This window comes from Anolis carolinensis, chromosome 4 (genome assembly GCF_035594765.1).
Source record: "Anolis carolinensis isolate JA03-04 chromosome 4, rAnoCar3.1.pri, whole genome shotgun sequence".
Taxonomy (NCBI): Eukaryota; Metazoa; Chordata; class Lepidosauria; order Squamata; family Dactyloidae; genus Anolis; species Anolis carolinensis.
In genome coordinates this window covers 240952009-240964099 of record NC_085844.1, presented here as the reverse complement: position 1 = coordinate 240964099, position 12091 = coordinate 240952009, and the positions used below count along the sequence as shown (strand labels likewise).

The following is a 12091-nucleotide window of genomic DNA, read 5'->3' as shown; positions in this document are numbered from 1 at the left end:
CAAAGGCGAGAGGAAGAGTGGCTGCCTGCCTGCCTGCCTGCCTTCATTCACCCCAAGCTTCTGTAGCTGAAGAGTTTGGGAAAGTTTCTTTTTTAAGACTGGCTGGGGGATGGATGCTAAGATTCCTTGTCGGGAAACAAAAGTAACTTTCCCAAGTCCTAGCAGCCTGCATGCCATCCTTCCTTTTTTCCTCTCCTGAGAGGAGGAGTTAGGAGTTCCTAGTAATAAATAAAGCCTCTCTCTCGCCAACCCAACACCAACCAGGCGACGGGAAAGCCGCCAGGGCTGTCCCGAAAAAACAATGGCCCGAATCAGAGCATGAATAATCCCCCTGAGGCCGGGCCCCTCCTCTGGCCACCCCCCTCCTTCCCTCCCTCTGAGCCTGAGGAAGAGGAGGAGGCGAGGAGAAGGGGGAAGGAAGAGTCGTGCGTAAAAACGCTGCGTAAAACTTGCCAATTGGGTGGGAGAGCCGGCAAAGGCGCAGGTTGCTTGCTGCCTCCTTGGTAACTTTCCCTTTCCAGCTTTCGGATCCATGCCTCTCTGGGGGGGAGCTTTAGCACGGCAGCCCCTTCCCTACAGGTCTCTCTCCGCCCCTCTTTCTGCCTCCCTCTTTGGAGATCTTGGAGACTTGGCTGCGGCTTGATCTTTGGGGCGCGAAGATGGCGAGGGGGAAGAAGGCTGCTGCTGGGGGGCTGCTGCTGCTGCTCTTCCTCCTGCTGCCCCACAGCTCGGTGGGGCAGCCGGTCTCCTTCCACGCGGACGTCAACGGGCACAGCTTGCACCCGCCCTACTTCAACCTGGCCGAGGGCACCAAGATTTCGGCCACCGCCACTTGCGGAGAGGAGGACGCCGGCGCCAAGGGCCCCCCAAGACCCGTGGAGGACTTGTACTGCAAGCTGGTGGGCGGGCCCCTCGCCGGAGCAGAGCCCAACCAGACCATCCAGGTAGGCTCTCCCCCAGCGCCCCAGCTCTTGCCCTTTCCCCGCCATCCTCTTTTTCATCTTGCAGCAGCATCACCATCATTGATATTCACGGTGCGCCTCTTTGGAGCCTGAAACCTGCCCTTCTGCGCCCGAGTTCAGGGCTGAGGCTCGAGTTGCTTCAGCCTGTGTTTTCTTTCTCTAATTCAGAGTGCATCTACACCAGGCATGGGCAAACTTCGGCCCTCCCTCCAGGTGTTTTGGACTTCAACTCCCACCATTCCTAACAGCCGGTAGGCTGTTAGGAATGGTGGGAGTTGAAGTCCAAAACACCTGGAGGGAGGGCCGAAGTTTGCCCATGCCTTATCTATCCTGTAGAATTTATGCAGTTTGACACCACATTACAACTCCCATGATTCCATACCCTGTTTCCCCTAAAATAAGACAATAAGACCTAGTAGAGGTTTTGCTGAATTGCTAAATATAAGGCCTCCCCCGAAAGTAAGACCAAGCAAAGTTTTTGTTTGGAAGCATGCCCCCCCCCCCCGAAGCATGCAGGATTGGTAAATGTACATACCATAGAGTGTTGTACATGGAAATATTGGTAGTAACAAGAAATTCTTGATAGGATACACAGTTTGTCTGGTTATGCTGGTTTGTGATGACAACTACTGGAAAGTATATAATAAATGTTCATTTTTTTGTTCAACTATAAATGTGAATTCTTCTTCATGGAAAAATAAGACATCCCCTGAAAATAAGACCTAGCACATCTTTGGGAGCAAAAATTAATATAAGACATTGTCTTATTTTCAGGGGAACACGGTAGCATCCAGCCATGGAAGTTAAAGTGGTTTCAAGCTGCATTATATAGACAGTATAGCTTCTAACCCTCCCCGAACCCTACCAGTATTCAAAGTTGGTCATATTGGGTATTTGTGCCAACTTTGGTCCATCATTTGGGTGCACATTGCGCTGTCAATGTGGGTGAACGATAACTCCCAACCCCTCAAAACCCAACCAGTATTCAAAGTTTAGCATGTTGGGTATGTGTGGCAAGTTTACTAGCTCCATCACCAGTTTGGTACAGAGTGCTCTCTGAGTGTTGGTGAACGACAACTCTCAGAATTCAAATATAGCCCAACCCCACCAGTATTCAATGTTGGCTATGTAGGTATGATATCGAGAGCTCAATATCAGGTAGTGTGCCAAGTCTGGTGCAGATCCATTGTGTACTGGGTTCGGAGTGCTCTTTGATTGTAAGTTAACTATAAATCCCAGCAACTATAACTCCCAAATGATAAAATCAATCCAACTCCACCAGTATTCAAATTTTGGCATATTGGGGATTTGTGCCAAATTTGGTCCAGTGACTGAAAATACATCCTGCATATCAAATATTTACATTACGATTCATAACAGTAGCAAAATTACAGTTATGAAGTAGCAACAAAATATTTTTATGATTGGGGGTCACCACAACATGAAGAACTGTATTAAGGGGTCATGGCATTAGGAAGGTTGAGAACCACTGGTGTAGAAGATGGACTCTCAGCAACCATGGATCATAGTGGGTCTTAAATCTGAGCTTACATGCAAATGTTTGGGCAATTAAAGGATTTAAAATTTTCACTTCTGGACAGTGAAAAGCAGATCTCTGGGTGCATCTACACAGCAGAATGATTGCAGTTTGATGGCACTTTACAATGTTATGGAGTCCTGGGATTTGTTGTTTGGTGAGTCACTAGTACACTTTGGCTGGCAAAAGACCATGAAAACTACCACTTTCATGACCCTATAGTATTGAGCCATGGCTATTGAGGTGGTGTTAAACAGCATTAATTCTACAACATAGATACACATGTAGTCTCTGAAGTAAAAGAAAAAGTTTAGATGCCCTCTTTGTCTTCTCCATCTCTTGATGAATTCATCACCTTTCCTAACTTGTTCTTATCCACTGCCTCCCTCCCTCTTCCTTACTTCTTATCTCCAAGTTTATTTGGGGCTGGTGAATTATTCTCAGCTCTGGGACAGACACCTCAAAGCTCTGGGAGGAAGTGCCTTGGGAGTGTGTGTTTGTGCCTGTTTGCACAATCCGGCACATGTTTGCTCTGCACTTACAAAGCAGATGTCTGAGAAGAGCACAGAGATTTTCCTAAAGTAACTCATGCTGGATGGCGGTGTCACCTTTCTGCTTTAAGATGGGATGGAGTTACCTATTTCTTGCACTTCTTAATACATTTCGGATAAATGCAGACAAATCCCTTGCTAAGCTGGCTGTCTCAAGTTGACTGCCAGTTGAGGGAGGAAAAATTGATCAGCCTGAGATGTGTGTGTTGCCTTAGAAGTCAAGTCTCCTTCAAAGTCAAAATGTATGGTGATCTCCATGAGTTTCATAGGGTTTTTAAGGCAAAGAATATTCTCGGATAATTTTGCCATTTCCACCCTCTGAAATATAGCCTGCAGCACCTGGTATTCATTGGCAGTCTCCCATACAAATATTAAGCAGAGCTAACCCTGCTTAGCTTCCAAGATCATGTGGGACTCATTGCCGTTAGGATTATTAGGCCCTACCTGGTGGGAAATCTAGAAAAATGTGGTTGGAGGGTTAGGAGTCCCCCAATGTATAGTTTGGCAGGATAGGACACCAAACTGGCCAGTTCACTGTTAGAAACAAAAACCTGAAACTTAGGAAGCAAACTTGAGTTTGTGCTTTGCTGAATTTGCTTGACAGCTGTGTGTGTTCACTGTCTCCCACAGCTTAATAATGAACTTTTTCACACTTATCAACATGAACTTGTGTCCATTTGGCAATACAGTACAATCCCATATCTGTGGGACCAGTACATGTGGTTTCATTTATTCCTGACAAAATATGTCATCTCTTACTATTTTCTAGTTCCTCCAACACTTCGCTATTCTTTGACTCATTCATTTTAATGGGGTTTACTATTTATCTGTGTATCCATGTAAAGTCTGGGAATGAATTCCACACAGAAATTGATAGCATGGTAATAATGTCCCAATTTAGCTAAGATTAGCCTGTTTAAAAACATAGGTAAAGGTTTCCTTTCAACATTAAGTCTAGTTGAGTCTGACTCTGGGCGGTGGTGCTCATCGCCATTTCTAAGCTGAAGAGCCATCGTTGTCTGTAGACTCTTCCTAGTTCATGTGGCCAGCATGACTGCATGGAGTGCTGTTACCTTCCTGCCGAAGCAATACCTATGGATCTACTCACATTTGCATGTTTTTGAACCGCTACATGGCAGAAGCTGGAGCTAACATCGGGAGCTCAGCTCATCCTGTGGATTCAAACTGCTGACCTTTCAGTCCACAAGTTCTGCAGCTTAGCTGTTTAATCTGTTGTGCCACTATGGCCCCTCCAAAAAAAATCATTATACACATATAAAATTTGAGTAGTTGCTTAAATTCTGTGTTGGTAATCTATGTAACTTAAATGTGCTGAACTTTGCTGGAGTGAAGTTATTATCTAATTTCCTGTGTGTGTTAAGGATCCCAGTGGATTTTTGGAAAATAATAATAGTATGCATTAAAAAATTAAATTAGCTTGTTTGATACTATTGGTTAATAATAATATTGATCTATTATATTATATAATTAATATTAATAAGTGGTATAAAATGGGCCAGTCAATTTGTACCAGTGTAATGAGTGTTGGAGTATGACTCTGGAAATCAGGATGTGAATTGCCACATGGTTATAACAACTTATTGACTGACCTTGGGCAAGTCACATTCTCTCAACCTCAGAGGACGGCAAATATGAATTCTGGTATCTTAAGGAAATCCCATGATAGGTTCATCTTAAGATCACCATATATTGGGAAAGACTTGAGGGCAGATGATGTACTTTGTTGTTGTGTGTTTTCAAGTTGTTTATGATTTATGGCAATCCCAGGACAACCCTATCATGGGGGTTCAGTGGCTTGGTTCCAAGAGTGGTTGCCTTTGCCTTCTTCTGAAGATGAGAAAATGTGATTTGCGATGATATAAGATGGAGCAGTATTATTCGTTTATTATCTGTGGTGGTTGAGGCACAGTGACTCCACTTAACAGTTCCTATTGAAGCAAATCACAAATATTCTAGTTCATTTTCTTAATTGCTGCAATATACTGCTTATATGGATGGGCAAAGAACAAAGAAGATTTGATTGTTACAAAGTTGGATGGTTTAACCAGACCTTCCAGCAATTAATATTTAAAGCAAATAGCTTTCTAAGCTTGACATAGCATTAAATAGGAAGGACAGAGATATTAGTATTGTTTTTTTCTTGCAGTTTTGTTCTAATTATAGTAGTTTTACTGGAATAATTCCTAATAGGCTCAAAGCACCAGATCCTTAGAATCTAAGCAGGACCAGCCCTTGTTATTGTTTGAATAGGAGACAACCAATGAATGGCAGGTGATGTAGGCTGTTTCATAGGAAGGAACTGACAAATCCACCTCTGTGTATCCCATGACTAAGAAAATCCTATAAAATTCATGACTCCAGGGCATACATATAGAGACATGCCTTCGAACCATTTCAAACCTGTACAAGTTTGAAGACAGGGAACAATTATTTTAAAGAGAATTAAAGGTGTTATGATACTGGCATCATTGCTTGCACTGTCCGTACACACCTTTGCTCAGGTCAAAGAGATGGGATAATTTTTGGAAATGCTACAAAAACTGGCACAACTTGTGACCAATAAGGAAGCTATGTGCCTAACATGTGCAGCTATGTTTTTAGTCATACCCTGTTTTTGGAAAAGACATTTTGTTTGGCCCCAAGCAGAGTGTGTTGATTTTGAGAAAATAGGTGTCAAGAAGCCTGCAAGTTGTTTGAAGGAATGTGGGTGGGAGAGAAGGGTGTGTTACGGGTAAACAATTATTACAAGCTTATGTCAAAGTAAATGTTATCTGTTTCAACTGGGACCCAACAGAAAGGCTAAGAATTTCCCAGGAATGCCAATGGCAGGAGTGCACTGCTGTTCAAAGTGACTGGTGTTTGGCAAAGTGCTTAACCAGGGGGGACATCTGGGATGGAGCGGGGACTCCTTGCAAGAGAGGATTTGTTAAGTGAGTGGGTTGGGGGAGGAGAGAGTGAGAGACTCAGTGAACATTTCTCTCTCTTTCAGAGTCTGAAGCCAGTTGTAAATCCTGGGAGAGCAATTGACATAGTTGGAAATCAAATGGAATTTGAAACCTCCCGCAGTGTGAGAAGGAAGCCTAAGACAAACCTGAGCAGCAGGGAATGCTGCAGTTTCTGTTGGGTTGGGAAGAACTTAAGATCCCCACGCACCCACAGGTCTTCCTTAATGGAGAGTTTGGAAGGAACCTATTCCGTTTATACATTTACAATGGAGGACACCAGCAAGTAAAGAATTAGGGATGCAAACCCCCTCAAACATTTGAGGTATTTTTTAACATGAGAATACAAGATTACTTTTCATCATAGCTCTATGCAGGGCATTTGCTTGTTTGCATGTTGCACAAAACTTTACAGAGATGTAGGCACATGGCACCTTTCAAGACATTCACACATGAAACCCCAAAGACTGTGTAGTTCTGCCACTGTTGAGCGCCTGTGATCAGGAGTCCTGATAAACCAGGGCCAAGTGTGGATGAGCGCCTGCACCTCTGAATCATCCATCATGTACTTGCCTGGAATTAAGATTATGGTTTCATTCATTTATATTCCATCTTTCCCTCGACACTAGAATTCAGTTAATGGTTTAGTTAACGAACAACTGGGTTAATCTTCAGTTAAGAGTCACACAGTGTATGTATAACTTGGAAATTTACATTGAACATACACTGCTAGGAGAATGTTATGCTTCTAAAACTTTGTTCACATGAGCTTCAGTATAACAAGCATGTCAAAACCTGCATCATACGTACTAAGGAGTGATGAGAAAGTTGGGTTCTAACCTGCATGCTATCTATCTATCTATCTATCTATCTATCTATCTATCTAATCAGAAACTTACCAAGAGTACAGTTGTAATGTATTCAAAAACACAATACAGTTAAAAACTTGGCATTATACTAAATGTCTTTTGACCAGTAGTTGGCAACTTGGAGTGCTTCTGGTGTTGCTATATGAAGGTCCTCCATTGTACTGTAATAGGTGGTCTGTGGTTTGTTCTTCTCCACACTCGCATGTCAACCTGCATGCTGAATAATATAGAAAATCTGAATGTAATCAATATATAAAAAAACAGCCATATTGTTTAGATACAGTCAGTCCATCACCATTCATTTGGGGTTTTATACAATGGAACAATCCTGTATCTGCCTATAGTTATTTACATATGAATACAGGTAACAAAGCAGATATGTCCCTCTAGAAAATTTGGTACCAGAGATAGAAAAAAAAAAAGGAAATGAAAAAAGTAAGAAAAAGTTACATCAGTGCAGCATTTCTTTACTTTTTAAATATGTAAATATGTTAGGTTTAGCTGGTGAGGGAGATTTAACTGCTGTCTTTTTTCTCTGCTTTGCCGCTCACTGTACTGAAGTATGATTTTTTGTTTACAGATGATATCTTAAATTGTGTGTATTTATTTTTCAAGAGTAAGTATTATAGTTATTGCATGAAGGGGGTAGCCATCTCAGCGTTCTGAAGCTGGTTGCCATGGAGATGTAGGTGGGGCCAACTGCCCTTTAGCAGAAGAGAGAGCAGAATTTGAAAAGAAACTCAGTCTGTGATCTGAGAGTCACAGGGAAGAGACTGGTTCCAGGTTAGGGAAACCAGGGAAGCTCAGATCTCTAGTTGTGTCATATTAAGCAAGTCAAGTGACTTGTTTGGGTTTATTGGTAGAATCTGAGTGGTAAAAGGAAGCAATTCCCGTTAGATCCGAAGTGTTCAGTTGATAGCATCCGTTGAAAGAATAGGAAAAGGTTTAAACTGCTCAAGGAAAGGAGGAAGTCTTTTGAGAGTGGATTCATCATATGTTATTGTTGCAACTGTTGAAGAAAGTGTACCTCTAAGTGAGAAGTAACCTTGAAACCACTAAGCTCTGTGCCTGAATAAACTTTGTTCTTTCAACATCCAAGCCTCTGTCGCATATATTCTAAACCAAGTCACGCTACCATCTAAAGTGAAGAAGAAGAAAGGGGGGGAAAAGTAAAAGGTCTCCTCCCTGAGTCTTTGGTGGTCGCGCATTGCTGATATTGGAGGCACCTCCTTGCCAATTGGTGTCGCCACGTTACAAATTGGTGGCAGTCGTTATAAATTCTTTACACTCACACACAGGGGATTCTGGTGACAGCTGCTGTTTACCTTGCCTCTTGTCAGTTACAACAGGATCTTTTTAAAGATAACCCCATTCTGTGCCAGCTGAGTCTTCATTGTGTTGCTTTCTAAAGATTCATTGCTGCAGTTTGACAACAAAAGTCTGTTTCAACAGCCCTCTTTCACGATCCTCCTACTTAGCACCATCCTGCTGCTTAGGAAAAAAAAGTCCAACCAGGCAGAGGATAAGAAGGGAAAAATGGCAGGGTATTATAAAGATTTTATAAAAGGATGTTCTTTGTTAGAGACCTTTGTGATTGAGGTATGCTTGTGGTGAACTAGCAAATATCTAGATCAGTGATCGCCAAACTCCAATCCTCCAGATGTGTTGGACTTCAACTCCTGGAGGCCTCAGCTGCCTTGGGCAATAATCTTGGATCTGAGAGCTGAAGTCCAAAACACTTGGAAGACCAGATTTTAGGAAACACAGCACTTATCTAGATGGAATGCTGCCAGATGAGGAAGACAGAACTTTCTGCAGAAGAGGGATAATTCCTTGTTATCTCAGTTAAGTCTGCTTAGGCTTTACTTCAGTCAGCTTGAACCCAAAAGGAAAGACTGGGTTTTATTTCCTTTTCCCTAGACTTGAAAGATTTTACTCTGGCATTGCAGTGAATAGCTCAGAGATGATTTTTTGCCAGCTGGCTTGTCTTCTATACCATGCTTTTGCCAGCACCAAAGTATTTAGATTTACATGTTCAGCTGTTGATAGTATGTTTTTTTAAATTTTAGATGGAGCGATAGGGATGCAGTCATATATACCAATGGACTTAGTTAAGTCAGATACAACTGGTTAACTGTTCTATAAATCAATTGTATCGGATAATGTTAGGGTCTTACTATGAATGCTTGTGGTGCCATACGTTTATTAATCTTTGCTGTGCCTTTAAGTTGTTTCTGACATATGGTGACCCTATCATGGGGGTAAAGAATGTTCTCTTTCTTTCATTTTAGCCTATCCAATGCAATTTTCTGAATCAGCACATCAAATAACCAAACCAAATCTAAAATTGATTAAAAAAAAACTGATTCATAACCCTTTTGATACTAATGTTGGAGAGTGGTCCCTGGTCAAAGTGGACCCTGGTCAAGTTGTCCCTGGTCAAAAAAAGGTTGGGAATCACTGTATTCAATGCTAACCCTGATCTTAGTAAGTGACTCTGATACAATGGCAGTGCCCTCATCCTGCTCTGATCCTGTTCCAATTTTGCTGAAGTATAGAATTTATAGTGGACTAGTGCCTGATCTGAATACTGCAGTCCATTTATATAAGATTTTTTGTTAATGTGGGATTTGTGTATTGGTAGTGTTTAAATGAAATTTGTGTCTTGCCTGTATTGCATACTGTATTGCATACTGATTGGTCGCCTTGGTGGATGACCTCCGCAGGGAACTGGACAGGGGGAATGTGACCCTGCTGATTCTCTTGGACATCTCAGCGGCTTTCGATACCATCGACCATGGTATCCTTCTGGGGAGGCTCTCTGGGATGGGTCTCGGTGGCACGGTTCTACTGTGGCTCCAGTCCTTCCTGGAGGGTCGTTCCCAGTTGGTGAAGCTGGGGGACACCTGCTCGGACCCCTGGCCTTTGACCTGTGGGGTCCCGCAAGGGTCTATTCTATCCCCCATGCTATTCAACATCTACATGAAACCGCTGGGAGAGGTCATCCGGAGTTTTGGAGGGCGTTGCCATCTCTACGCAGATGACACGCAAATCCACTACTCGTTCCCATCTGACTCCAAGGAAGCCCCTCGGATGCTGAACCAGTGCCTGGCCGCTGTGGCGGACTGGATGAGGAGGAACAAGCTGAGGATCAATCCTGACAAGACAGAGGCCCTCCTGGTCAGTCGCGCGTCGGATCGGGGTATTGGGTGGCAACCTGTGCTGGACGGGGTCGCACTCCCCCTGAAATCACAGGTCCGCAGTTTGGGGGTCCTCCTGGATTCAGTGATGACGCTTGAAGCACAGGTGTCGGCGGTGGCCGGGAGGGCCTTCGCACAACTCAAGCTTGTGCGCCAACTGCGACCATACCTCGTGAAGTCTGACTTGACTATGGTGGTGCATGCCTTAGTTACCTCTAGACTGGACTACTGTAATGCGCTCTATGTGGGGCTTCCCTTGAAGACGGCCCGGAAACTACAATTGGTCCAGCGCTTGGCTGCCAGGTTAATTACGGGGGCGAGTTACAGGGAGAGATCTACTCCCCTGTTCAAGGAGCTCCACTGGCTGCCTTTTATTTTCCGGTCCCAATTCAAGGTGTATACCAGGGGTCCCCAAACTTTTAAAACAGGGGGCCAGTTCACGATCCTTCAGACCGTTGGAGGGCCGGACTATAGTTGGCCACCAAGCAATAATAATTAATAACAACAACAACAACAACAACAACAACAAAGAGTTGGAAGAGACCCTTTGGGCCATTTAGTCCAACCCCCTTCTGCCTGTGTGCACCAAAAGCACAAGCAAAGCACCCCTGACAGATGGCCACTCAGCCTCAATGTTTAATAATAATAATAATAATAATAATAATAATAATAATAATAATAATAATAAGGGTTGGAAGAGACCCCTTGGGCCATTTAGTCCAACCCCCTTCTGCCTCTGTGCACCAAAAGCACAAGCAAAGCACCCCTGACAGATGGCCACTCAGCCTCAATGTTTAATAATAATAATAATAATAATAATAATAATAATAATAATAATAATAGAGGGTTGGAAGAGACCCCTTGGGCCATTTAGTCCAACCCCCTTCTGCCTCTGTGCACCAAAAGCCCAAGCAAAGCACCCCTAACAGATGGCCACTCAGCCTCAATGTTAATAATAATAATAATAATAATAATAATAAAGAGGGTTGGAAGAGACCCCTTGGGCCATTTAGTCCAACCCCCTTCTGCCTCTGTGCACCAAAAGCACAAGCAAAGCACCCCTGACAGATGGCCACCCAGCCTCAATGTTAATAATAATAATAATAATAATAATAATAATAATAATAATAATAAAGAGGGTTGGAAGAGACCCCTTGGGCCATTTAGTCCAACCCCCTTCTGCCTCTGTGCACCAAAAGCACAAGCAAAGCACCCCTGACAGATGGCCACTCAGCCTCAATGTTAATAATAATAATAATAATAATAATAATAATAATAATAATAATAAAGAGGGTTGGAAGAGACCCCTTGGGCCATTTAGTCCAACCCCCTTCTGCCTCTGTGCACCAAAAGCACAAGCAAAGCACCCCTGACAGATGGCCACCCAGCCTCAATGTTAATAATAATAATAATAATAATAATAATAATAATAATAATAATAATAATAATAATAATAAGGGTTGTAAGAGAAGAAGAGACCCCTAGGGTCATTTAGCCCAACCCACTTCTGCCCTTGTGCCATGGGGGCCGGATAAATAGCTTCAATGGGCCGCATCCGGCCCCCGGGCCTTAGTTTGGGGACCCCTGGTGTATACCATCACATATAAAGCCCTAAACGGTTTGGGACCCACCTACCTTCGTGACCGTATCTCCTATCATAAACCTGCCCGATCCCTTCGATCGTCAGAGGAAGCTCTCCTGTCCCCACTCCCGATATCCCAGACCCGCCTTGTGGGAACAAGGGAGAGGGCCTTTTCTGCTGTGGCCCCCTGATTGTGGAATTCTCTGCCCGCGGAGATTAGGCAAGCCCCCACACTAGCAGCCTTCAAGAAAGACTTGAAAACATGGCTCTTTCGCTGCGCTTTTGGAGAGTAACCATTTTATATTTCTTTTCCGTTGCTCCCCCTAATATCTATCCTCCAGAATACCCCACTCCCTTATGACCCTGTTTGCTGTGGTTTTTATTTTTAGGTCTTTCTCACCCCGAGTTTTAACTTAATGTTCATGTG

The 12091-nt window shown here is 43.4% G+C and overlaps 1 protein-coding gene across 3 annotated transcripts in view; it reads left to right on the top strand.

Moving 5' to 3' along the window:
- Window positions 1–409: 409 nt before the first annotated feature.
- The window catches only part of lama5 (laminin subunit alpha 5), a 228071-nt gene continuing 216389 nt past the window's right edge, over window positions 410–12091 (top strand). For 2 of the 3 annotated variants that reach the window (XM_062979023.1, XM_062979022.1), the window contains exon 1: window positions 411–944. In XM_062979023.1, the coding sequence (XP_062835093.1) occupies window positions 660–944 (285 nt within the window). In that variant the 5' untranslated portion in view covers window positions 411–659. Of the gene's footprint in view, window positions 945–12091 lie in introns of all 3 variants that reach the window. The other variant, XM_062979024.1, reaches the window with a different exon arrangement.